Source organism: Phyllobates terribilis, unplaced genomic scaffold, assembly GCF_046119375.1.
Source record: "Phyllobates terribilis strain yellow unplaced genomic scaffold, ASM4611937v1 Scaffold_3__8_contigs__length_932513732, whole genome shotgun sequence".
Taxonomy (NCBI): Eukaryota; Metazoa; Chordata; class Amphibia; order Anura; family Dendrobatidae; genus Phyllobates; species Phyllobates terribilis.
In genome coordinates, this window is record NW_027362763.1 from 742,900,651 (window position 1) to 742,925,251 (window position 24,601).

General features: G+C 43.2%; 1 protein-coding gene across 1 annotated transcript; it reads right to left on the reverse strand.

The window, feature by feature from the left end:
* Positions 1-282: 282 nt before the first annotated feature.
* Positions 283-24,318, reverse strand: LOC141257528 (uncharacterized). Its single transcript, XM_073672157.1, has 8 exons — positions 24,188-24,318; positions 23,129-23,242; positions 21,117-21,261; positions 13,323-13,436; positions 12,710-12,854; positions 9,649-9,797; positions 8,729-8,868; positions 283-4,269 (listed from the first exon to the last, which is right to left on the reverse strand). The coding sequence occupies exons 2-8, from the start codon at positions 23,232-23,234 to the stop codon at positions 4,148-4,150; spliced, it is 921 nt and encodes a 306-aa protein (XP_073528258.1). The 5' UTR covers positions 23,235-23,242; positions 24,188-24,318; the 3' UTR covers positions 283-4,147.
* Positions 24,319-24,601: the final 283 nt, after the last annotated feature.

Genomic DNA, 24,601 nt, shown 5'->3' on the forward strand with positions numbered 1-24,601 from the left:
TTTATTTTTTGAAGGTTGAGAGATTTTCAGAACAAAATTATTTTAATGAATATATAAACATGGATTATTTCACTACAACTGTCAACAGTGGTCACCATCTAGTGACTCCATACACAACATCCATAATAATAGGGGACATCACAATTTGGACAACCCTTCTCCAAATCCAATAAGCTAAAAGACACAATACATATACTGAAAATACTTTTTTTTATTGTATTAACAAGTTTACTACAATAATGCTTATATTTGTGAAAATAGAAATAACATATTAAAAATCATAGAAAATATTTGGTAAATATGTAATCTTTAATAGTACAAAAATGGAGTAATTGTAATCAAACTACACTATAAAATACATCCACGTGCAAGCTTACTATGTAATATTACTCTTAAAAAATGTCGTGTTTCTATTTTTTCATTCCTTTATCATATACTGTATTTTGGTCACAAAACATTTTAAGAGATTAACTCTTTTAGATTTTCCCTCTGTGGTGGTCATAGTAAAAAAGACAGGATTCAGATCTTCATTGGATACATCCAGGGCAAGTTCTGTGTTAGCCTATATAGGGAGCATTGAGGTGTTGCTGTTGTCCCTAAAAGTGCACAACACATTTCTACTAAAGAAGAACATATCTTGGGGTCCTTCGAGTTAGGGGCCTGGTTCTGGTTTGTTTCATGCCCTTTGGTTATAAGTGGCAGGAGATTATGCAGAATTCCCTATCTAGAAATGCATTGCTAGCTAACAAAGAGGTAGTATTTGGGCTCAAAGGGTGCAGAGGAAATTGTGAGTGACCATGACGACAGAAGAGAATGTTCTATATTTACGCCATGAAGAAACTGGAATCAAATTGGTTAACCTGTGTTGCCAGAAGAAGGATGATGAGGAGACAGGAATCCAATTATGCGGTCTTGTGAATCCTCACGTGTGCACTGCGTTCTGTAAGGATACTCCGGTGCCGGGAGAGGCGAACACGTGACTGTAAGTGTGTGATTTGCAGACATGCAGTCACTTGCCAACTAGACGTGCACGATCTCAGTCAATGCAAGTGTACTGAGTGAGGCCGGACACGTCTAGTCGGAATGTGGCCAAAAGTATGGAAATCACATACTTGGAGTCACATGACCGCCCAGCGCCGGTACCAGAGAATCCTCACAGTTTGTGCGCTGTGAGGATTCACAAGTTTGCAGTCACATAAATTGAATGCATACTAATACCCCAAGGCCGGACAACCCCTTTAAGGGCTTTTTCTTCTTTTGACTCACAGTAAATTCCCTTCATTAAAGTGTACTGTTAGAGAAAAGTGCAGTAAACACATTTATACAATCACATTTACCTAGCGAATCCAAACTTGCCTTGGAAAACACAGGAAGGTTTGAGAAAGAAAAAAACCCTCATAGCCAGAAGATAAAAGTTTACGGAGGTAAACCCTTGTGTTCTTTCTGTAGGATAATATTTATTTGCTGTAAAAAAAGCACTCACATATTCCTGCTGAAGCTAACATTATTGAAGATCCGGTGTTGCCAGACAGAAACCTTCCAGGGACTTTAGAGTGAGGACCTTTTAGAACCTTAGAGTATTAAAGGGATTTTACTATGTTTTTAAGTTATCCCTTATCAGGTGCGGCCATATCATTGGTGTATCATGTAATTGTAACATACCTGGCGGCGTCCTTGCATAGTGGTCCATTTCCCACTGTGCAGGAGCGCGCACTTGATCTCCTGTCCGGAATGTCTCTCTGGCTTCCCTCCATGCTGTCTGTTTGTGTCTGTCTCTGCTGCTTAAGGGCGGCGCCCGATCACTTCCTGCTTTTTGTACCTGCTGTGGGTCACACCCCTTGTGCGTCCTCAGCCTATTGCTGTCTGACACTTGGTATATAGCTCAGCAGTTCCCTTCTATCCCTGCCTGAGCATAGTGTTTTCCTTCAGTGTGTGCTTGCACTCTGAAGGTGCCAGGTCCCGTCTTTGTTTCCTTGTCTGCCTTTCCTGGAGGCTGTATTTCCAGGCCTGTCTGAACTTAGTCCTGTATGTCTCCTGCTTTGCGGTATTAGTTCCCGTGTCTGAACTAAGTCCTGTATGTCTCCTGCTTTTTGTATCAGTTCCCGTGTCTGAACTGAGTCCTGTATGTCTCCTGCTTTTTGTATCAGTTCCCGTGTCTGAACTGAGTCCTGTATGTCTCCTGCTTTGCGGTATCAGCTCCCGTGTCTGAACTGTGTACTGTATGTCTCCTGCTTTGCGGTATTAGTTCCCGTGTCTGAACTAAGTCCTGTATGTCTCCTGCTTTGCGGTATTAGTTCCCGTGTCTGAACTGAGTCCTTTCTGTGTTCTCTTGTTTGTCCTGTCTGAACACGCTCCTAGCCTGTTCCCCCCGCCTTCTAGGGGCCGATTACCTAGACCCGCTCCTGTCTCTTGTCAGTCCTGTCTGAACACGCTCCTAGCCTGTTCCTCCTGCCTTCTAGGGGCCGATTACCTAGACCCGTTCCTGTATCTTGTCTGACCTGTCTGAACTCGCTCCTAGCCTGTTCCTCTCGCCTTCTAGTGGCCGTTTTCCTAGACCCGCTCTTGTGTCTGGTCTGTCCTGTCTGAACACGCTCCTTGCCTGTTCGTTCCGCCTTCTAGTGGCCGATTTCCTAGACCCGCTCCTGCGTCTGGTCTGTCCTGTCTGAACACGCTCCTTGCCTGTTCGTTCTGCCTCTCTGGGGGCCGTATTCCCAGACCCGCTCCTGTATCCCTCTGCAGTGTCGGTCTCCTCCGTACACTCAGTTCCAGTCTGAACTCTCTCCTGTCCTTTACCTGTTTTGCCTCTATGTCCGTTCCCTTCCTTTTTCTGCAGAGTCTGAACTCGTACCTAACTCCTGCTTGTTGTCTCTGCAAGTACTGTGTGAGTATCTGGCTCTGTCTTTCCCTTCCTGTCTGTTCCGTGTGAACAGAGCCCTGTCCTCCCTGCTCAGCCTTGTCTGCACTCTAGCTGTGCTTGCCTGTAACCCTCTGCCTGTATTGTTCCTGAGTCCCGGTGTGTACTGGGTTCTATCCCGCCTGTGTTCCTACCTGCTTTACCCCCCTGCCTGCATACCCGCCTGCCTGCATACCAGTCGTGCCTGCCTATACCCTCCAGTCTGTGTGCCAGCCTACCAGCCTGTTCCTGTATTCCCCAGTGTGGGTCAACAGCCGTGTCCGGGGTCTGTCCTGGAGTAGCACCTGGTCCCTCTGCTCGGTTCCTCCTTGGTGCACTGGCGTCGTATGCCGTCGTGCGACCCTGGTCGGATTGGGTGAATACTTAGTCACGCCCCTCCAGGCATTCACTCTCCGGCACGGTCCAGTGGAATCACTACCAATCACACGCACACGCCGCTTAGCCCGGGCGTGTGCATAACAGTAATTGTGCATTATGATGACTTATTGGACTACAAAGGGCCCATATTTTGACCTTGCACAGGGACCCTCTTTTGGCTGTGTCCAACAGTTCCCCTTATCCATAACTCAGCTATCTTTGGCAGTCCAATTTAAAATGAACAGAGAGGAGGCGTGCATGTTTGGTATCTGCTCAATTCCGATGGGGTTCTGCAGACCTGATATCGGGGTCTCTGGGAGGCTCAACGGTGATACCCCAAGCAATCAGTAAGTTGTCCCACATCCTATCGATAGGAAATAACTTAAACACTTGATAAACCCCTTTTAAGTGTCATCCATGATTTTTTAATAAAGCTAAGAATGTGTTAAATATATTACGATAAACATAACTGACTTCCCCACCATTCCAGTTCTACTGCTCTAGTTTCTACAGAATTTGTCACGTGACAGCCGCAGCCAATCACTGGCAGCATTTGCATGTATGGCACATGAACAATGGAGTCAGCGATTGATAGCACTGGTCACATAAATGATGAGCAGCACACAATCATATTGTATTGCTCCTGCAGGGGATTTAGTAAGGTAGTAATGGTTACTTTATAAATTCAACACATTACCTGTTCTTAGTCCATTTAAAAAAAAATCCTGGCCAAAAGCTTTACATTTTTTTGTTACATGTTCCATTCCCTTTACATTACAGTAGTGTGAGAGAGCAATATTGAACAAGGTACACATTCTGTAACAGATATATCATTTTTGGCACAATTTTTTATGATTTTTTCTCCTTAAGTTCTTCTTACGCCAAAGGAAATGATGACTTTTTCAAAGCTCTTGTATAAAGCGGCTGCTTGAAGTGTCTCCATATGACTAAAACAAGACGTAGAAGAAATAAAGCACAGGCCACTGCCAGCAACACCGCTGTGAAAAAGAAAACGCTGATGAGTATAATAAAAAGACCAAACAGTCAGGAGACTCATTTATAGACAGTGAGATGGTCAGTAAGCTTTTATCCTACACATTTTCCAATATAGTACTTGCCCGATTGCTTGTAAGTAAAATTACATACAGTATATATATATATATATATATTTTTTTTTATAAATGATGAGGTTTATCAATACATTTGTGCCAATATTCTGGTCTATGTATATGTAGAAATGTGACATTCTATTGAATAATGTTGTTTAGCACAAATATAAAAGGGGTTGGTGTTTCAGAGTTGCGCCAAGTCGGAATCATTTAGCCAAATCTTTCAGCGTTTTTATCACTTAGTTCAACTTGGCATCTTTTTTTTTATTTTTTGCTTACTCCAGATTTATTAAAAAGGCTCATTCTGATATGTGGTGATCTCCATGTCATAAAAGAATAAACATCCTGGAACACTAAAGTTGGCCCTTTAGCTTCAATGTTCTTCCAAGGTTCGCTCAGGAAAGGGGAAGAAAAGCAGATAAATTAGTTAACTGGATGAGTTTTAAGGGTCTTCAAAACATTGCAACCTCTGTAATCGGAAAGCCCATGGACATAACTGAAATACCAGACACAACTTTTGGACAGACTTGGTCTTTTTTTTTCTGGAAATAAAGCCGACCTTTTCTCTTCCGGATAAACCCTTTTAAAATGCATTATATGTTGATGGTATCTTTGTGTCTCTCAAGTAAAACCTATGGCAGCCAAAGGGGAACATCACTCTACCGAGCTTTACATCCCCTTTGTTCTATTATTTGCTGCAGGTCTTGACAAGTCAGAAGTTACATAGAGCTGAAGGCACATCATCTTCACTCTGAGACTTGAAATATTACTTCAGCTGTTCCTAAAAAGGTTCAAAATGTTATCATTTTTCTATCCCAAGCAGATATTTTTAGGATTTTGAGATCTTGACGTGTGCAGATGTTGTATTCATTTTTATGTCACTGTATGAACATGAAAGTGTAAAAAAAATGTTCGTTTTGTCTAATGGTGGGGACAGTGACGCCGGCGCTGATTTTTATTTTATTGCCGCCAAACATTTAGAATGTAGTGGACAACCCCTTTAATGTATTGGTCCCATTGTGTTAAAAACAATACATATAGAAAATGAATCATCAATTGTGTTTTTTGCACCAAATTTATGAAAATCACTTACTCGGCTCAGTTTAATAATTTTGTCACAAAAGGAAAAAAATATATCCTTAACCGTTTTTGCGACTTTTTAGTGCAAAAAAGTTGCATAATCTTTTAAAGAGGACCTTTCACCAAATTTTGGCTGCAGAGCAGAATAACACTTTATTTTAAATGTCACCACTCCATTGCAGAGATATTAGCAATCTACTTAGTTAACTTAACCCAAGTCCAAGTGTGTGTTATCAGAGAGTTTTCAGTGAGGGCGTGTACTTCTTCATGTACGATATTGACCAATCATAACAGGCAGCAACACTCGAAGGAAAGCAGAACATGCCCCCACCATAGATTACTGTAGATTTCTCAGTGTGTGAGATATAGCCCTCATCTCCTGGTCTAACCTCCTGTATGATTAGAAAGCACAGATGACTAACACCTTTCAGATAAGGTCCCTGTGGCGGAGGGGCAGTGTAGCAGGTTTAGCTGTGTTACAAACCCTTCAATCAGCTTGCCTCCTTTTTTAGCATGGTCACCTCTGCTGTACTTTCCCTCCGCCACACTGCCTGTCCAGAGATGTGCCAGTAATCACACTTATGTCTGTTGTGATCAACTTGTAATCACTCTGAATCGAGAGCAGGGTCTCATTACATCTCACACAGGAGTAGTCCAGAACAGGCAAGTTATTCCTGTGTGAGATGTATTGACAGCCTGATCTGACAACAGAGAGATTACAAGTTGCTTGAGCAAAGCAGACATAATTGTGATTACTGACATACTAAGTAACCAGGAGAGCTGATAGTAATCAGGAGAGCTGAACTCAGCTGCACTGTAACCCCCCACACTGACTCATGCAAGGGGTTACACCAGGAGATCAGAGCTGTCTGATATTATACATCTCACACACTGAGAAACCTACTCTGAGCTATGGTGGGGATGTGTTCTTTTTCTATTGGGTTGCTGCCTGCTTATGATTGGTCAGCATTATACAGGGAGAAGAAGTACACACCCCCAGTGAAAACTAACTGATAACACCTACTTGGAGTTAAAAAAGTTAACTCATTAGGTGCCAAATACTTTGCAAATATTTATGCAATAGAGAGACTTTCCTCTCCAGTCTCAAGATCACATCTCACCACCTGTGCACTTGACCCGATCATGTCCCACCTCATCCCAAACCTCATCACAGTCTTCATCCCAACCCTAACCCATCTCTTCAACCTATCGCTAACAACTGTTGTTTTCCCCTCATGCTTGAAACATGCCTCAATCACACCCATCCTCAAAAAGCCCTCCCTTGACCCATCCTCTGTGTCTAGCTATCGCCCCTTATCACTTTTCCCCTATGCCTCAAAACTACTGGAACAACACGTCCATCTTGAACCGTCCCCCCACCTCTCCTTCTGCTCCCTCTTTGACTACTTACACTCAGGCTTCTGACCGCATAATTCCACTGAAACTGCCCTGATTAAAGTCACCAATGACCTACAAACCGCCAAATCCAAGCGACACTACTCTGTCCTCCTCCTCCTGGACCTGTCCTCTGCTTTTGACACAGTGGACCATTCCCTCTTACTACAGATTCTGTCATCTCTTGACATCATAGACTGGACATTCAGTGTCTCCCACTCACACACCACCTCCTCATCTCGCCCCATATTTGTCGGTGTTCCCCAAGGTTCAGTACTAGGACCCCTGCTCTTCTCCATTTACACCTTCGGCCTGGGACAGCTCATAGAGTCCCACGGCTTTCAGTATCACATCTATGCTGATGACACACAGATCTACCTCTCCGGACCTGATATCACCTCCTTACTAACCAGAATCCCAAAATGTCTGTTCTATTTCATCCGTATTCTCTGCTAGATTCTAAAACTTAACATGGACAAAACAAAATTCATAATATTTCCCCCATCTCACTCAAACCCACCAACAGACCTATCCATTAAAGTTAGTGGCTGTCCACTCTCGCCAGTCCTGCAAGCTCGCTGCCTCAGGGTAACCCTCGACTCTAATCTCTCCTTCAAACCACATATCCAAGTCCTTTCCCCTTCCTGCCGACTCCAACTCGAAAATATCTCCCGGATCCATATATTCCTTAATCAAGAATCTGCAAAAATACTAGTGCATGCCCTCATCATCTCCCGCCTCAACTACTGCAACCTCCTGCTCTGCGGCCTCCCTTCTATCTATCCTTCCAATCTACCCTAAACTCTGCTGCCCGACTAATTCACCAGTCCCCCCGCTATTCCCCAGCTTCTCCTCTCTGTCAGTCGCTTCACTGGCTCCCCATTGCCCAGAGACTCAAGTTCAAAACCCTAACCATGGCATACAAAGCCATACACAACCTGTCTCCTCCATACATATGTGACCTAGTCTTCCGGTACTTACCTGCACGCAACCTCCGATCCTCACAAGATCTCCTTCTCTACTCCCTTCTTATCTCTTCCATAATCGCCTACAAAATTTCTCTCGCGCATCCGCCCTACTCTGGAACTCTCTACCCCAACATATCAGACTCTCTCCTACCGTGGAAACCTTCAAAAAGAACCTGAAGACCCATCTCTTCTGACAAGCGTACAACCTGCAGTAACCCTCGCTCCACCATACCGCTGCACGACAAGCTCTACCCTCACCTACTGTATTCTCACTCATCCCTCGCGGGCAGGGTCCTCGCTCCTCCTGTACCAGTCAGTGACTTGCATTGTTTAAGATTATAGTACTTATTTTTTATTATGCATACTCGTTTTCACATTTAAAGGGCCATGTAATTAATGGCGCAATAATAATAAATAACAATAATATATATATATATATATACATATACATATATATATATATATATAAAGAAAACATTTTATTTTATACTATTACATCGTATGTCCATTTCAACAAGAGAAATTTGGTGAAAAATCCTCTTTAAAAAAGACATTAGTCTTCAACTGCATTAAAATAAAAACTCCCCCATAAACTGGACTCCAGGCAGGGACTGGAGTAAGATGTGTCACAAAAAGTCGCATTTCATGCATCAGTCTGTCACATCTCGATAAGCAAAGTTGTTGCGGTAGAAATCCAAAAAGACTTAAAAAATAAAGCAAACTTAAAGAATGGTGCAAACCTTATAGAGATTAAATTCAAATACCAGTTCAAGTTCAGCCACTAAAAGAGCAAATTACTTCAGAAAATTGGAGAAACAACAATGATGAATCGGAGCCACAATGTCTACTTTGCAAAATTTCCTTTAAAGTCACAAATTTAATACAAAGGGCAATGCAATATTTACCTATATAAATATTATTTTCAGTAGGGGCAACTTCAATGAAATGATTGTCCAGCGCTCCAGATAAGGCCACAATAACCACAGGATACACGGTCAGTGTATAGCGGACATACTTATCAAGTACAAAGTTTTCCAAACAGAACCTAAAAGAAAAAATAGCATTGACATATGGTTGTTGTATACACGCAACTCTCCGCATGATCTGGTATATAGTATGTGTTTTATAAAATAGGGAAAATATTAAAGGAGATTTGCAGGATTACACAAACATGGTTGCTTCCTTCCAGATACAGTGCCATATCTGCCCACAGGTTGTACGCGGTATTACAGTTCAGCACAATTTACTTTAATGGAGCTAAGCTGCAAAACCCATGGACAGTTGTGGTGCTGGTTCTGGAAAAAAAGACAAGTTTTTGTAATCCTGTATAACTCCTTTAAAGGGGTTGTCCACTACTAGGACAACCCCTTCTTGATCAAAATGTTTGGCCCCATAAAATAAAAAAGCTTATACTCACCTCCCGTGCTCGTGGTGTCGGCACTCGCTCTCCTGGGGCTCTCGTGCTGTTGTTGTGACACGTGACGCGCCCAATCAGTCACTTCGGACAAATCGAACATGAAGAGGAAGTCCGGGCGGCAGCTGATCTTGAACTTCCTTTTCATGCTCAATTCGAAAGGAGGCGGGAACAGCTCTGATTGGGCGCCCGGCTCACATGTCACAACAACAGCATCGGAGCCCCGGGACTGCGGGTGCCGACACCGCGGGAACGGCGCCAGCACAGGAGCTGAGTATAAGTTTTATTATTTTATTGGGGCCAAGTGTGGGGTTGTCCAAGTAGTGGACAACTTCTTTAAGTAAATATAATTTAGGCTTCATTTATTCATTACAACTGCCATTATATGTATTATGAATTTTAATAATGTACCATAAAACCACTTCAAACGCCAAGATGGATAGGCATACTGTAGTGGAAGTGCTATTAGGAATGCCGCCATTGTATGTCAAAGCCACTGCAAAGTTTAGTAGACATGCTATTGTGGTCCAAGTTGCATAGACAGCTATTCCATTCTGAGCCTGTAAAGACACAATGGTGGATCACTAGAGGAAATAGCAGATTTTTAGATTATTTAAAAAAAATACAGTAAGTTTTCATAAGGCCGCCACACATATTAGACAGCTGTTGACTGGACAGTGGTTAGGTCGATCATTCTGCCAGCAGCCATCTTGGCCGGCTCTCCCGTACACAGCTCTCGTTTGGATGAGCGCTCCTGCATTCCCTACGAGAGAGGTATCACTTATCTCCAGGAGATAATCAATCACACATACCAGATTATTATTCTCACTGACAATAAATTGTCTGGGGCTCCCATATGCACTACACTGTTGGCCGAACCCATTGATATTAGTGGGTTCGGCCGACATTAGTCTAATTTATATTGGGGGCTTTACACTTGGAGACAATGGTAATATGCTAGCAGTGATGAGTACGGATGGGTGGACCAGTGGAAGTTCATGTTCTGGTACCTACCCGAACTTTTGAAAAAGTTTGGGTCAGGTACCAGAACTGTATCTGAACTTCCACCAGAACCTGAACCCCATAGAAAATAATTGAGACCTGAATTGATAAGAAATCTCTCTCTCTCTTACCATGGACTTACCCTGAATACTGCACCGAACTTCAGGAAAAAGTCCGTGTTCGGCATTCAGGCCCAAACAGAGACTGTCCGGTACGAACGCCGAACATTTCTGTTTGGGTTCGCCCATCTCTTGTGACTTCATTTGGACTGGCCGACTATCTTAAGTTGGGGTTGTACTAATACTTTCTTCCTCCGAACAATAAGCTGCTGCTAGAGGTGTCTAGTTGCATCTTTCTACCCGCTGTACGTGAAAACACAAGGAATTGGCTGAGCCAGCCATGCACATGTTTGGTGGAGTTAAGAGGAATGATTGACAGACCAATATTGCTCATCCAATAGCTGTTGTCAGTGTATTGCAAGTTGTACTTTTGTATTTAGGAGTATATGAAAGTATATCAATAGTGTCAGAGTATACATTAGGACTCATTCACCCATCATGCTTTTTGGGGGGGGTTTTGGTGGGGTTGCATATGAGAAAAATGAAATGAAAACAATGGGCAGCACTAGGATGCAACTTGGATCAAATCCATGCTCTGTCCATTTATTTCATAGATCATTTGACTTGTATGGGTGATTGTAATCTGCATATCAGATCAGAATAAAACTTGTCTCTTTTTTTTGACTCTGCATGTTGGGTATGTCCTCTAAAGCCCATAAAAGCCCATAGAAAACTGTGAAATATGGACATGTGAATGAGCCCTTACTGTTTTCTGTATACTATTACGAGCAGTTTTCCCTCTCTCTTTTTGCCATATTTTTTACCAGTGAAGAAGCTGCAAAATGCAAAAATCATAACATTTCACAAAACCTCATGCACTCCCTACCAGGTGCGTATATGAGGGAGAAGCTCTCCTTTTAGCACTGTTTAATTTCACTACGGTTCTGGTGTTTACTTCCTCCCTCACCCCTCACAGTTTGGGTTGATTCTGGATAAATTCTCTTCACCTGACCGGGGCCAAGATTCCTAGAGGTTCGATAAAAGAGCATTGGCTATAATAGTATTAGCACATACATGTGAAACTCTGGCCCTTGGGCCAAATCTGGCCTGCAGGGTGGTTATATTTGGCCCACGACACAAGGACAGCCACCCTTATGTGGGGCCATTATACTGTATGGAGGACTATGTGGGGCCATTATTCTATTTGGAGGACTATGTGGGGTCCATTATTCTGCTTGGAGGACTATGTGGGGCCATTTTTCTGTATGGAAGACTATGTGGGGCCCTTTATTCTGTATGGAGGACTATGTGGGGCCCATTATTCTGTTTGGAGGACTATGTGGGGCCATTTTTCTGTATGGAAGACTATGTGGGGCCCATTATTCTGTATGGAGGACTATGTGGGGCCATTATTCTGTATGGAGGACTATGTGGGACCATTATTCTGTATGGAGGACTATGTGGGGCCCATTATTCTGTATGGAGGACTATGTGGGGCCCATTATTCTGTGTGGAGGAATATGTGGGGCCATTATTCTGTATGGAAGACTATGTGGGGCCCATTATTCTTTATGGAGGACTTTGTGGGGCCCATTATTCTGTATGGAGGACTATGTGGGGCCCATTTTACTGTAAGGAGGACTATGTGGGGCCCGTGCTCCTCCTGCTGGGGTTGCAGGTAGGAGTTAAGACATGCTGCTGGTTGAAGAGAAGGTTGAGGAGAGTGTGGCAGATTTTACTGTTCTCCCGAAAAGTAACAGAGACACCAAAAAGAGAGTATCCTGTGCACAGACTCAAAAGCCACAGGAAGAGAGCGGAGGTGAGTATGTGCTGGCTGCAAAGAGAAAATTTGCCCACCAGAACAAAAGAGAACTGTCCTTAGGGAGGCCTGTGATCATCATGCGAGAGCCTACAAGTGAAGAGCTGGTGTAAGCCAAGGGGAACTATGTATTGAGTTGAATGGCTTCAGGACTTTTAAACAAAAATGATTCCTGACTGCAGGCAGTCGATACCCCGTGATGCCGGCTTCACCAAAAGGAGAGAGAATTTGAACCTTGGCCTTCCTGGTCTCTGAGTTTCAAAGATTGTATCACTGAGATTCACAAGTAACCACCAAGCACCAAACAATTATGCCTTTGTTATTTTGCATCCTTTTGTGAGAAGTTGTGATAGGCCCCAATGTCTGGACCCTGGACCGTCTTATCAAGCATGTATGATTATGGGAAAGTTCCGGGTAGTTTGATCTAAATTAGAGATGAGCCAACAGTTATCCTATGTATCTGACACTTTTCATTCCAGGTTGTCCATATTTTGCTGCACATGCTATAAACTGAGCATAGCACCTGTATGTATGGTGAACATATGGCGGTGTGGTTTTGAATGACATAATATAAGTTTCTTGCACAACTTACAAAGATTCGAATAAGCCACAAATCCACTCGTCTTTGCCTATGGAACCATTCTCCATGAAGATGTAGTGCTCGATGTGAAATGAAGAGCACTATGTGGTTTGTCAAAGCAATGACACCTAGAAATACCAAGGCAGGAATCAAAAGTCTAGAAACAAAAAAAACCACAACATTAAACATATGTAGAAAATGAAATAAAATAAATTAATGAAATAATAGTGATATTCAGTGATAATGAGTGTGTGCACCTTCATAAGAAAGGTAATTAAAAGATGACTGATACATTCACTAGAATATTGAAAATAAATTATACATGGATATAACTGCAAGTTCTGCTACAATGTAGAAACCATACTGTAACAGTTAGTAGAGGGGGAGCAAAGCATGAAGAATATACAGCCAGTTCACATTGTGTAATATGTGACAGAAAATAATTTTGAAGACCAATTGAAACATATATGCACAATGTATAGAACATGTAAAGACATGGGTCAGATTTTAGTCAATTTCCTAGGGGAGGGCAGTTTATCATATTACCAAAATACCCTGTATACACTGCAGAACTTAAAATTAATTCTTTGAAATTATAGCTTAGCGTTATTGTATTATAACTTACTCCCGGTCCCAGAGGAAAAGCCATCCTACATTGAGAATATTATTCAGTATCCATACAAGGTAGAAGGAGACTGGAAATACATCTGGTTTCAAATACATCCAACCAAGCTCACTCCTAAGGAAGGAAAAGAAAAGGAAAAAAATAAATGATTTATAAAGCAAAGGGATCAAGTTATATAAAAACCAAGGGCAGACATACCACCGGGGCCCAGAGGTGGAGGGGGGCCCTTGTAGGGCAGCAGATAATGAGGGCAATTTGGCCTGTGGGTCGTAGCCCGAGGCTCCGAGGGGCCCATGCCAAATTGCCCTCATTATGTATGGTGGGCAAGGGAGTGATCCCTGCAGTCCGCTGCCTACAGGAGAAAATGGCAGCGGAGCTGCAGGAATCCGTCCTTTGCTTCCTGCTCGACACTTTTTGTCTAACACAGGCTGGCGCGGCTTGATGACGTCAGCATGCAGTGCGTCTGTGTCAGAGAGAAAGTTGCCGGCAATAACGATGCTGCGTGGGAGCAGACGGAGAGGTGAGTGTTGTTGCTCTTTTTTTAACCAATACACTGGGGAGACTGGGAGAGGATACTGAGGGGTGGTGTGGGAGAACAATGATGGGGTGGGGGAGAGAACACTGAGGGGTGGTGGGGGAGAACAACGATGGGGTAGGGGAGAGGACACTGAGAGGTGATGGGGGAGAACAATGATGTGGGTGGAGGAGAGGACACTGAGGAGTGGTGGGGGAGAACAATGATGGGGTGGAGGAGAGGACACTGAGAGGTAGTGGAGGAGAACAATGATGGGGTGGGGGAGAGAACACTGAAGAGTGGTGGGAGAGAACAATAATGGAGGTGGGGGAGAGGACAATGAGGGGTGGTGGGGGAGAACAATAATGGGGGTGGGAGAAAGGACACTGATGGGGTGGGGGAGAGGACAATGATGGATGTGGCGGAGAGGACCAGGATGAGGTGATGGAGAGGTCATTGAGGGGGTGTGGGAGAGAACAATGATGGATGTGGAGAAGAGAACAATGTTGGATGTGGGGGAGGTAGCAATGATGGGGATAGGGGAGAGGACAATGAGGGGTGGTGGGGGAGAACAATGATGGGGGTGGGGGAGAGGACACTGAGGGGTGGTGGGGAGAACAATGATGGGGGTGGGGGAGAGGACATTGAGGGCGTGTGGGAGAGAACAATGATGGATGTGCAGGAGAGAACAATGATGGATGTGTGGGAGGGAACAATAATGGGGTGGGGGAGAGGACAATGATGGATGTGAGGGAGAGGACAATGAGGGGGAGGGGGAGGGGACAGTGATGAATGTGGGGGATAGGACAATGAGGGATGTGGCAGAGAGGACAATGAGGGGGATGGGGGATTGGGATGGGAGTAAGGGGGACTTATAATGGACTTATGAACAGGAAGAGGTGGAGGAGGATGTTAAATATGGATGTAAAATAAATTAGGTGGTGGAGGAGGGTACTAAGTCCCGGATAGCATCCTCCCCATCTTATAATTCATTATGATGCTATCAGGGACTTAACATTTATTGAGGAGTGAGAGAGGAGGGGGTAAGGTGCATAGGACACTTTATAATGAATTGAAAGGTGGGAGAAGACGCTGCCAGGGACTTGTAATGAATTGGGAGGTGTCAGAGTATGTTAAGTACCTGATAATATCTATTCCCACCCCCAAATTCATTATGATGCTATCAAATACTTATAATGAATGGGGGGGGGGACAAATGACAGGGACTAAGGCTATGTGCACAGGTTCAGGATTTGCAGGAGAAAATTCTGCTGCCTATCCTAATGTATTGGCAGGAAGTAACGCTGTGTAAAATTTATTTTTTACCACGTTTTTTACATGCTTTTGTTACGTATTTTCCCCCACTCATTAGTATGGGTGAAATACGCTGCAAGAATTTACATTATGCAGATTTTAATCTGCTGAAAATCTGCAAGGAAAAAATAAGCAACATGTGCATGAGACTTTTTCTTAATCACTTTTCTTGTACTATAAAACCCTGCATATTTTCCGTGTGCACTAGCCTTACAGTTTATTGGGGAGAATCAAAGAGACTGAATAATTTATATTAATTGGGCGGCAGAGATTATAGTTAATGGGGGTCACAGTGCTGCGTGGCTAATAGCATATTAATGGTGGGGTGCATATCTGTATTCAGGGGCGGAGTGCAGGGTAAATATTTGTATCTACTGTATACAATATATGTGACCTTGTTATTTTCAGGGTTGCGACGATCATCGTGACAAGATGAGTCGTGGCTGGGATTTGTTGACATGAAGGTCTGACCAGACGGAGAAGAAACAGCAGAAAATGACTAATCAGACGAGACGAGTCAGTGGTAAGTGCCTGGATGTAAATATTATTCTGTATCTTCACTGAGTGACTTGGAGAGATAATGTTATTTGTAAAATCCCTTAGGCCGCATTCTCACATTTGTGTGAAATGTCCGTCAGTGAAAATCACAGATCTGAGAATGAGATCTGTGACGGTCGGAGAATGTCCTATTCTGATCTGATTTTGAGGATCAGAATAGTACATGCTCAATGTGTCTGTAAAAGCGGGCAGCACACCGATACTGCACACCGATACAGGAATGTAGCCCTATTATGTATAGTACAGTCCCTTAGTATATAATGTACTCACTTATTATCTATAGTGCCATCCTTAGTTACATAGTTTCCTCTTTTATTATGTATAACATCGTCCCTTATTAAGTACCATCCTCTCTAGTTATATATGGTGCTGTCCCTTATTATATAGCTTCCTCTGCTGTTATGTACAGTGCTGTCCCTTACATAGCGTATTCTTGTTATTTTTGTCAGTCACAGCGCAATCTTTTATTACATAGTCCTCTCTTGTTAGATATAAAATGACTGCTGATGGAGGAGCGGATGGAGCAGCCGGTGATGAGAAGACCAGTGCATCAATCACCTCCATCAGAAGCTTTGCAATATATATCTAACAAGAGAGGACGCTATGTAATAAAGAACAGGGCGCTATAGATAATCCAATATGTAAGGAACACTGCTGTACATAACAAGAGAGGGCACTGTGAAATAAGGGACGGCAATATACATAATAAAGGAGACTATGTAAGAGGTATATATGTGTGTGGCCGTATATATATATCTGTAGCTTTGTCACCATAAAAGCAGGGGGCCCAGACACATTTGTTGCTTACTATCAGACTGGTTGGGCGGACACTGAATACACTTGGACTCCTGAGCTCTCTCATGCAAAATTCATAAAATGATAATTTTAATAAAATTAATTATGCACCTATTCCGACATGGATTTTTTAAATAAAGTACAATTCTAATGGTTCTGTTTAATATATGCAGTATGAATTCTGAAATATGGTAACAGATCCTCTTTAACAGCGGTTCATTTTTGTTTTCACACTTTAATTTTTTCTCCCTTTTATCTAAGATACATAACATTTTTCCTTTTGCATCTACATAACTGTGTGTGGGCTTGTTGTTTGTTGGACAAGTTGAAGTTGTGAATGACACCATTCATTTTATCACATAGTGTACTGAGAATTGAGGAAAAAAAAATCCAAGTGCAGTGAAACGCTGAAAAAAAAATGCAAATCCGCAACTGTGGTTTAGGGATTCGATTTTTCCAGTGATCATTTTGTGGTTAGAATGATGTGGCGATATGATTCTCCGGGTCAGTACAATTATGTTGATACTAAACTTGTATAGATTTTTTTTAAATTTTAGTGGTTAAATTTTTTTTATAAATTTCTGAAAAAAAAAAAATTGGTTTATGTCGTCATTTTCTGAAAACCAGTTTATTTTTTCTGTAGGTGAAACTGTGCGAGGGCTTATTTTTGTTGGGAAAGATGGAATTTTCATTGATACCATATTGGAGCAAATATGATGTTTTGCTTGCTTTTTATTGTACAGTATATTGCTGAGAGAGGTGCAGCAACTGCAAAACGGCAAATCTGGTGTGTTTTTTTTTCTTTATAGTGTATGAATAAATAATTTATATATTAATAGATTGGACTTTTGGTGATGTGGCAATACCAAATATGTCTATTTTTTTTTAGTTAATGGGGTATTCCCATCTCCAAGATCCTATCCCAATAAGTATTAGGTGTATTAATAATAACATTAGCAAATATCTCCAATTAGAAATGTAGTATAGTATTTTTGATTCACTATGCCACTAACCTCATGTACAGGCAATACAATCACTAGCAGCTAGCTGTCACTTCATCAGTGGACGTAACCATGGATACCTAAGGTCCTACAATACCTGCACATGAGGAAATTGAAATAGCGAATCAGAAACACTATACTACATTTCTAATTGAGCGTATTTGCTAATTTTATTATTATTACACCTACTAACTATTGGGATATGATCTTGGAGATGGGAATACCCCTTTAAATATATTTATTTTTGTACTGCAAAAATATGGGTGATTATTCAGATTGTTATGCTTTTTAATTATTTCATGCCCCTTAATGGACTTGAACCCACAAGCCTGTTCTAAATACTACACTAATTATTATAATATTTACTGTAGTGAACTTACCGATCTCATATGAAGTCCAGATGCTGACTGAGTTTCAAAAGAGTACAAAGATGATGGGGACAAGGGCCTTCAGTAGGCGACCAAGTGCCATCACCCTGCCGTAGCGTGATGATGGGTGTCGCCCTAAAAGGATCCTGCCAGTTACATGCCGCTGTCATCGATTGACAGCAGCATTTAGGTAAATAAACACAAGCGATCATAGTGATGTAAGATGGCAGCCGGACAGGTCCTCGAAATGAGATACAGTATGTATCATGAAGGCTGGTGGCCTGGAAAAGCCGGCTCCAGCACATATAGTGCTGAGAGAGATAACAGGATGTGGCAAGACTGGGTTTACCAGCAGGCAGAGAGATGGGTTGGACTGGTTGCTCACATAGCCACACCCCGGGGCTTGGTATGGAAGGAGACCAGTTTTCTCATTCAGGGTCTGCGTGTGGAGGTGTGCAGACCTCCAGTGTTGTTTGTCTTTGCTAAGGACTAAAGAGCTGGACACTAACCCGAGCGGGTGAACCTGCTCTACTGTATGGACTATTTACTTTATGTTTTCACTTTGTGTTTTGTTTTGTTATCCTGAGCGGTTTATGGAGTTTTAATAAACCAGCCTGGATGTTTTACTGAAACGGCTTCCCGTGCCCACCTAAAACTGCAACCAAGTGAGTAGAAATCTTACAGTGATCAAAGCTGAAAAACAGTCAGTATTCACCGTGTATGGTGCAGGCTCAGCTCCTGAGTCTGCTCCGTACATGTATAGCGTATATTGAATAGAGGTTAAATGGTACCTAATGTAGGGGCAGCATACTACATCTATCAGGTGTGTTGAATAAATACATTGGAAAGATAGTTTATGAGTCCTCTACCTCCACCGTCCCTCTGGATAGTGACTGACAGTCTACTGTATATGCAAGTGAACACAGCAGCAATAGGTCACAGCAGCGGATGCTCTTTTCTCTGCTGTGCCTGAATTATTCCTTAATATCCCAACTTCACACACAACATTCTTTTGTATTTTGTCTATTTGGAGTATGGACTGGTAGCTGTAGTATGCAGCCCTTACATAAGGGAGAATATTGGACTGAGAGATCCGCTTCAGCTTTGCAGGTGATATGGAGCCTCGACCGCTATTAACAGTTTAATCACCCAGAATGTTCTATTGGGGAAGATTCGGGAGGCCCCTATTATACACACAAGACAGGTGTCTGGTCTTGCCAAAATTGTCAGACTTAGCAGAATTTGATGTGCGTTTAGTTTTCTTTGGGCCTCTTTCAGAAGTCTATTCTTCATGTGCGTGTTTGGTGTTTTTCATGGATAGAACACATATCCAATATAATATATAGAGCTGTTCACATGTCTATTTTTGATCCAAATCACAAATCAAAATTACCCATACAAGACTATGGGTCGGTGAAATATCATTGATAGCACAAGGATGGCATCTGTTGTCAGTTTTTAATATTGTGTGGCGCCCAGGGGATGGGGACTACTCGGCACCCGAGCCTTGATGCCTGGTCTTAGGGGATGTCACGGTGGTCGACTCCTGGGCCCATACCCTGGGGTCTCTCTTAAAAAAAGGGGAAATGAAATGTCAAAGTTTGTGACGCCACCTGTGGTGTCTGGTGAGGGTCACCAGCGCTGCAGCAGTCCGCTGAGGCCGGTGTTGTGGCAGCTTAGATGGTATCGCTCCCCACAGGTGGAGCAGGGCCTCAGGGCAGCGTAGGAGGGGGGATGCAGGACAGAGGGGACCCAGCCGGGTCAGAGCAAGAATGGGAGCACACAAGAAAGTCACTTCTGTACCTTTACTGGAATTAGTTCAGGAACACCCCGGAGCACTGTAGGGTGAGGGGTGCACGTCCAGATTCTCCCCAGTGAGCGGGTGTAGGGCCTCCTGTTTCTTGCCTTTTTGCAGTAAGCTTCTGATCTGCCTGGAGCTAGGCCTAACTTGGTTTCTGTCCTGCACCGGCTGACCTTGTGGTAGGGCCTTCTTTTGGAGAGCACTCTCCCAGCTTGTGGGGCCTGCGTGACTCCTGGCTCTGTTACGTATCAGCTCTTGGGTGATCCTGGGACCTGAAGTCTTCCAGGGGTCTCCGGTTGTCTCTACAGGGGGATATATGGCCCTGTAGACGCGGACCCGGTGTCCGGTATATGCTTTCTGGGGTGAGCTGGTAAAGCTCCTCTGCCCCCAATGCTATTCACTCCTCTAGCCTTCGGCCTGCTCGGGCCCTCACTAAGCTATACACAGTGGCAGTTAGTTGGCTGCCTCTTCTGCCGCTCTCTGAGCGTCGGCAACGCTCCTGGCTCACTAACCTGAGCTGCTTGAGTCTAGACTAGCAGGAGCCTCATGCTCTGCTGCTGAACCTTTAGCTGCGTTCTCTAGACTGCAAACTGAAACTAGACTGAGCTCCACTGCAGACTGACCTGTTTCTGTGTCTCACTCTGCAGGAACTGGCTCTGTTCCCTCAGCAGACTTTGTTCCTCCCTGCCTGTCAGCAGGAACTGAACTGAAACTGAAAACTGAACTGCCTAACTCCACCCTCCGTATTTATATCCTATCCAGGCTCCCTCTGGTGGTCTGAGGTAGGGTGGAGGTGTGTGTATGTTGTGAGCGGCCTCTTGTGGAGAAATCCTTTAATGCACCCCTCTAGGATCTGTGGCACTATTGCAGGGCGCCACAATTGCAATCTATAGGAGACATTTTGTGATTTGTTTATTTGATTTTTCATGCAAGAAAATCAGTGATGAAAGTCTATTGGTAAAAATGGACTGACTGAGAAAACACTGATGAAATGCGGATCAAAATTAGTGATAAAATGCGGACTGTTTTTTCATCCAATCACATCTGAATTTAAGCCCTCCACACACATTAAACTAATGTCAGCCGCACGGGCCGATATAGATGGGTTTGGCAGATACTCTAATGTATATGGGGGTGCCGGCTATCTGATTGTTGGTGAGATGTCGACTGGGCATTTCAGACTGCTAATCACTTTGTTCTCCTGGAGATAAGCTGCCGGCAGACATGTTAGTCGGCGACTTTCTCATAGAGAACACAGCAGTTGTCGACCAAGCGAGTACTGCTGTTTATGGGAGAGGCGGCCAGGATGGCTGTCAGCTCAACAATAGGCCAAAGCATCTAATGTGTATGGGGTATTTTAGAGTTTCTTAGGACAGTCTTCAAGAGGATAACATGATAGAAAGCATTGTGCAGTGACTTTCATACTGACTTATTTATTCCTACCTTCTACATATTCCAGAAAGGATATAACCGAGCCAGAGAAACTGCCAAGCATAGATCACATTCCAGATCATAAATGTCCATCCCGATGGTGTGAAATCAGTTCTGAATTTATCCGAGATATTTCCTACTCTCTGTAAGAATATATCTGTGGGTACAAATATCATTCTCGTCAGGGTAATTTCTATATATTGTAACCAGGCTCGGACTGGCCCACAGGAGAACAGGAAAATCCTCCGGTGGGCCCCTGTGCAAGAGTGGGTCACCACCCTCTTATATGAGCAGCACTTGGCACAATATACATGAATCACTATGTACAGACAAAGGCAGCATCAAATTCATATACCAATCTACTCAGTCAGTGTCGGACTGGGGTGCCAAGGGCCCACCAGGAACCAACTCCAGGGTCCCACTTTTCAGCTACATGCAAATGTGACATTATTCTCAGTCACACATTTATATAACAATGAACTGGGTAGATTGTTATATGAATAAGATGCTGCCTTTGTCTGTACATATTGAATCAACTGTATTGTGCCAAGTACTGATCATATAAATGGTAGGTGGCCCATCAGAGGATTCTCCTGTTCTCCTGTGGGCCAGTTCGAGCCTGTACCGTTAATTGTTATATATATTTGTGATTAATGACAATGTCACATTTGCATTTAGTTGAAAAGTGGGGTCCTGGAGTTGGTTACTGGTGGGCCCTTGGCACCCCAATCCAACACTAATTGTAACTATACCTAATAGAGGTAAATATTCTATTTATTGACAGTGAATGACCCCTGCTAATAAAAACGTCTCGTACATTAGCCCCAGTTACAGGGGAAATACAGCCTCCTGGCTGCACAGCAGAGCTCTCTGGGTCTCCTATGACCCAGCAGCTCCTGCTTTTTCCCTTTACACAGCAATCACAAAACCGCTGTGTATGGAGGAGGAAGCACCGTCAGCGCTACCTAATACTGTGTACACAGTGCTTCTTTAGGCAATAAACCATCTGTGCCTTCTCTATGGCTACTCCGACTGTCTCTGACAGCCAGATCCCCGCTTTCACAGCTGAATGATCTCGTGTGGCTACGCTCCCATGCAGTGATGTTTTAGAACATCACTACAGAGTAGGAGCGAGACCGCCTGAATTTTTAAATTCTATGGGTGGTCCAGAAGAGGTTAAGAATAGGGAGCCATAAATTGATGATTTTACTCAATAGCACTAATTATAAAAATATTGAGAAGGATCTCCAATGTCAGGGTAAATAACTTGACTTTCTAGCAAACGTAAGATCCAGATTTCCAGATCGTCGGATCCCGTCATGCAGAGCGGGATCCCCAAACAATCGGCGACCACTCTTGAATTGAGAGAAATCTTGCGTGTTATAAGATCTCACACAAGCTCTGCAACATCCTTTACTAAGCAGTTAGGTAACCACAAATGATGATTCTTATCAGTAACTGCTTAGTGAAGGATGTAGGAGAGCTTGTTTAATTGAAAGGGTTGTGGGATTCCGCTGTTCATTCTGGGAACCTACAACCTGTTAGTTCAGACACGACTCCACTGAAAAGGCAAATGGAGAACTTCTAGTTATCGGGATCTTTGAGGGTTCCAGTGGTGGGATAGATGACAACTGACAACCCCTCTAAAGGGTTTGCACTGACTTATAGGGTGGGTACCTCCAATACTCAGCACTGGAGAGCCAGCTTTTTTCTTCATGGGGAAAGAGTGAATTTGCATTTCTAAGGTTCTATGTGGTAAATTTAATAAATATGCTAATAATACTGCTAGAGTATGTTCAATAGTGACATTTTCATGGCATTTCTGGCACTTTTTCTTTTTTGCAGAATATTTGCCATTTTTTACCAAAATAGGTGGCAAAGAATGATTCCAAAATGCCTCCCTTATCAGTAGATGATATGGCGGTGGCAGTTCATCTACGGCAGTGAAAAGGCAGATTTGGTGGAATGGACAAGGATTGCAGATTTATGTATTATTGATACACTATATTATCACATTTCTTTACCTTTCATTAATCCAGAGCCAGCTCCGGCATTAAACGCCACAGTAACAATGTACACCGCGACAGTGAGGAATATCAGGATTATCTTGAATACGCTGTGCTCGTACATTTTTAAACCTAGAGAAATCATTAGAGACGGGATGTTTGCTGGTCAGAGAGAATGAATGCATCCTGGATTATTCTATCTCATTCAGTTTCCAGCTAGACAAGAGATAACTGTGAGCTGATGGCTATCTCCCCAGACTCCATCCTCAGCATGCCCTTGAGTCAGCTGAATGGGCAGGTTATATCTATGGTAAAAAGCTGCTTGACATCTCTGCCATGTTTCTCGAGGAATTAAGTTAAAATACAACGCGTTCAATCCCTATCACCATCATGCTCTGGCAGTAACCATAGACTTAAGGGCCATTCACACGGACTAAAAAGTGTCACCAATCAGTAAATATTCAGCACGGTGGCTCAGTGGTTAGCACTGTATGGTGGCTCAGTGGTTAGCACTGCAGCCTTGCAGCATTGGGATCCTGGGTTTAAATCCCACCAAGGAAAACATCTGCAAGGAGTTTGTATGTTCTCCCCGTGTTTGTGTGGGTTTCCTCCAGGTTCTCTGGTTTCTTCCCACACTCCAAAGACATACTGATAGGGAATGTAGATTGTGAGCCCCAATGGGGACAGTGATGATGTTGTCTGTAAAGTGCTGTGGAATTAATGGTGCTGTTTGAGCAAAGCATAATAAATATTTACCGATCAGCAGTTGTTTAATAGCCTGTTTACATAGGCCGACCGCGATAAATGATGTGCACAGAACGATCTGTAATAATAATGATGGACTAAGTGGAAGCAGTCTGTTACAAGCACAGTAATTTACTAGTGAATACACGTATCTCCCACCCCATCTGCAACAGATTATTTTCTACTTAGTGTTGTCATAATTCAAAAAGACATATAGTGGAAGAAATCATGAACTTCTGCAGGGAGGGGTTATCTGCAGTGTATCTCCATTTGTAGATACTCTGCTGCTTGCACAGATAGCATGCACACACACATTACCAGCTCCATACTCACTGTTCTGCTCCTCTAATCCACGATGTGCAGAAAATGGGAAACGCCACGTTATTTAACAACATAAAACTTCCACAATAGCAGGAAAGGCTACAGGGGCCAGTAACAAGGGAGGACGGCGAAGCGAGTCACAGTCCTGGCCAGTGATTGGGTAGAAAGTGATGAATGGAGAGGCTTATGCAACTCTCAATGGGACATGTTATACAACAGAGGTAACGTGCACTCTACAGGGGTATAGGCGGATGGTATGCACTCAAGCAATTTTCACCCATTTCAAGCAAATGTATCTCATGTCTGTATTAGATCTATCAGATCTACATTTTGGATACAATGCTGTAGAGGGATCATATAGGGCTCACAAAGTGCTTCCCTCTCCGTGATATGGTATTATTGGATCCCATGAACCCGTATGGCAAA

Coding starts and splice junctions, on each gene's coding strand:
- LOC141257528 (XM_073672157.1), bottom strand. CDS start 23,234: ATGTACGAGCACAGCGTATTCAAGATAATCCTGATATTCCTCACTGTC. Junction 13,437..21,116: donor CTTTCTGGAATATGTAGAAG/GTAGGAATAAAT, acceptor TTCCTTCCTTAG/GAGTGAGCTTGGTTGGATGT. Junction 12,855..13,322: donor CTTTTCCTCTGGGACCGGGA/GTAAGTTATAAT, acceptor TTTTGTTTCTAG/ACTTTTGATTCCTGCCTTGG.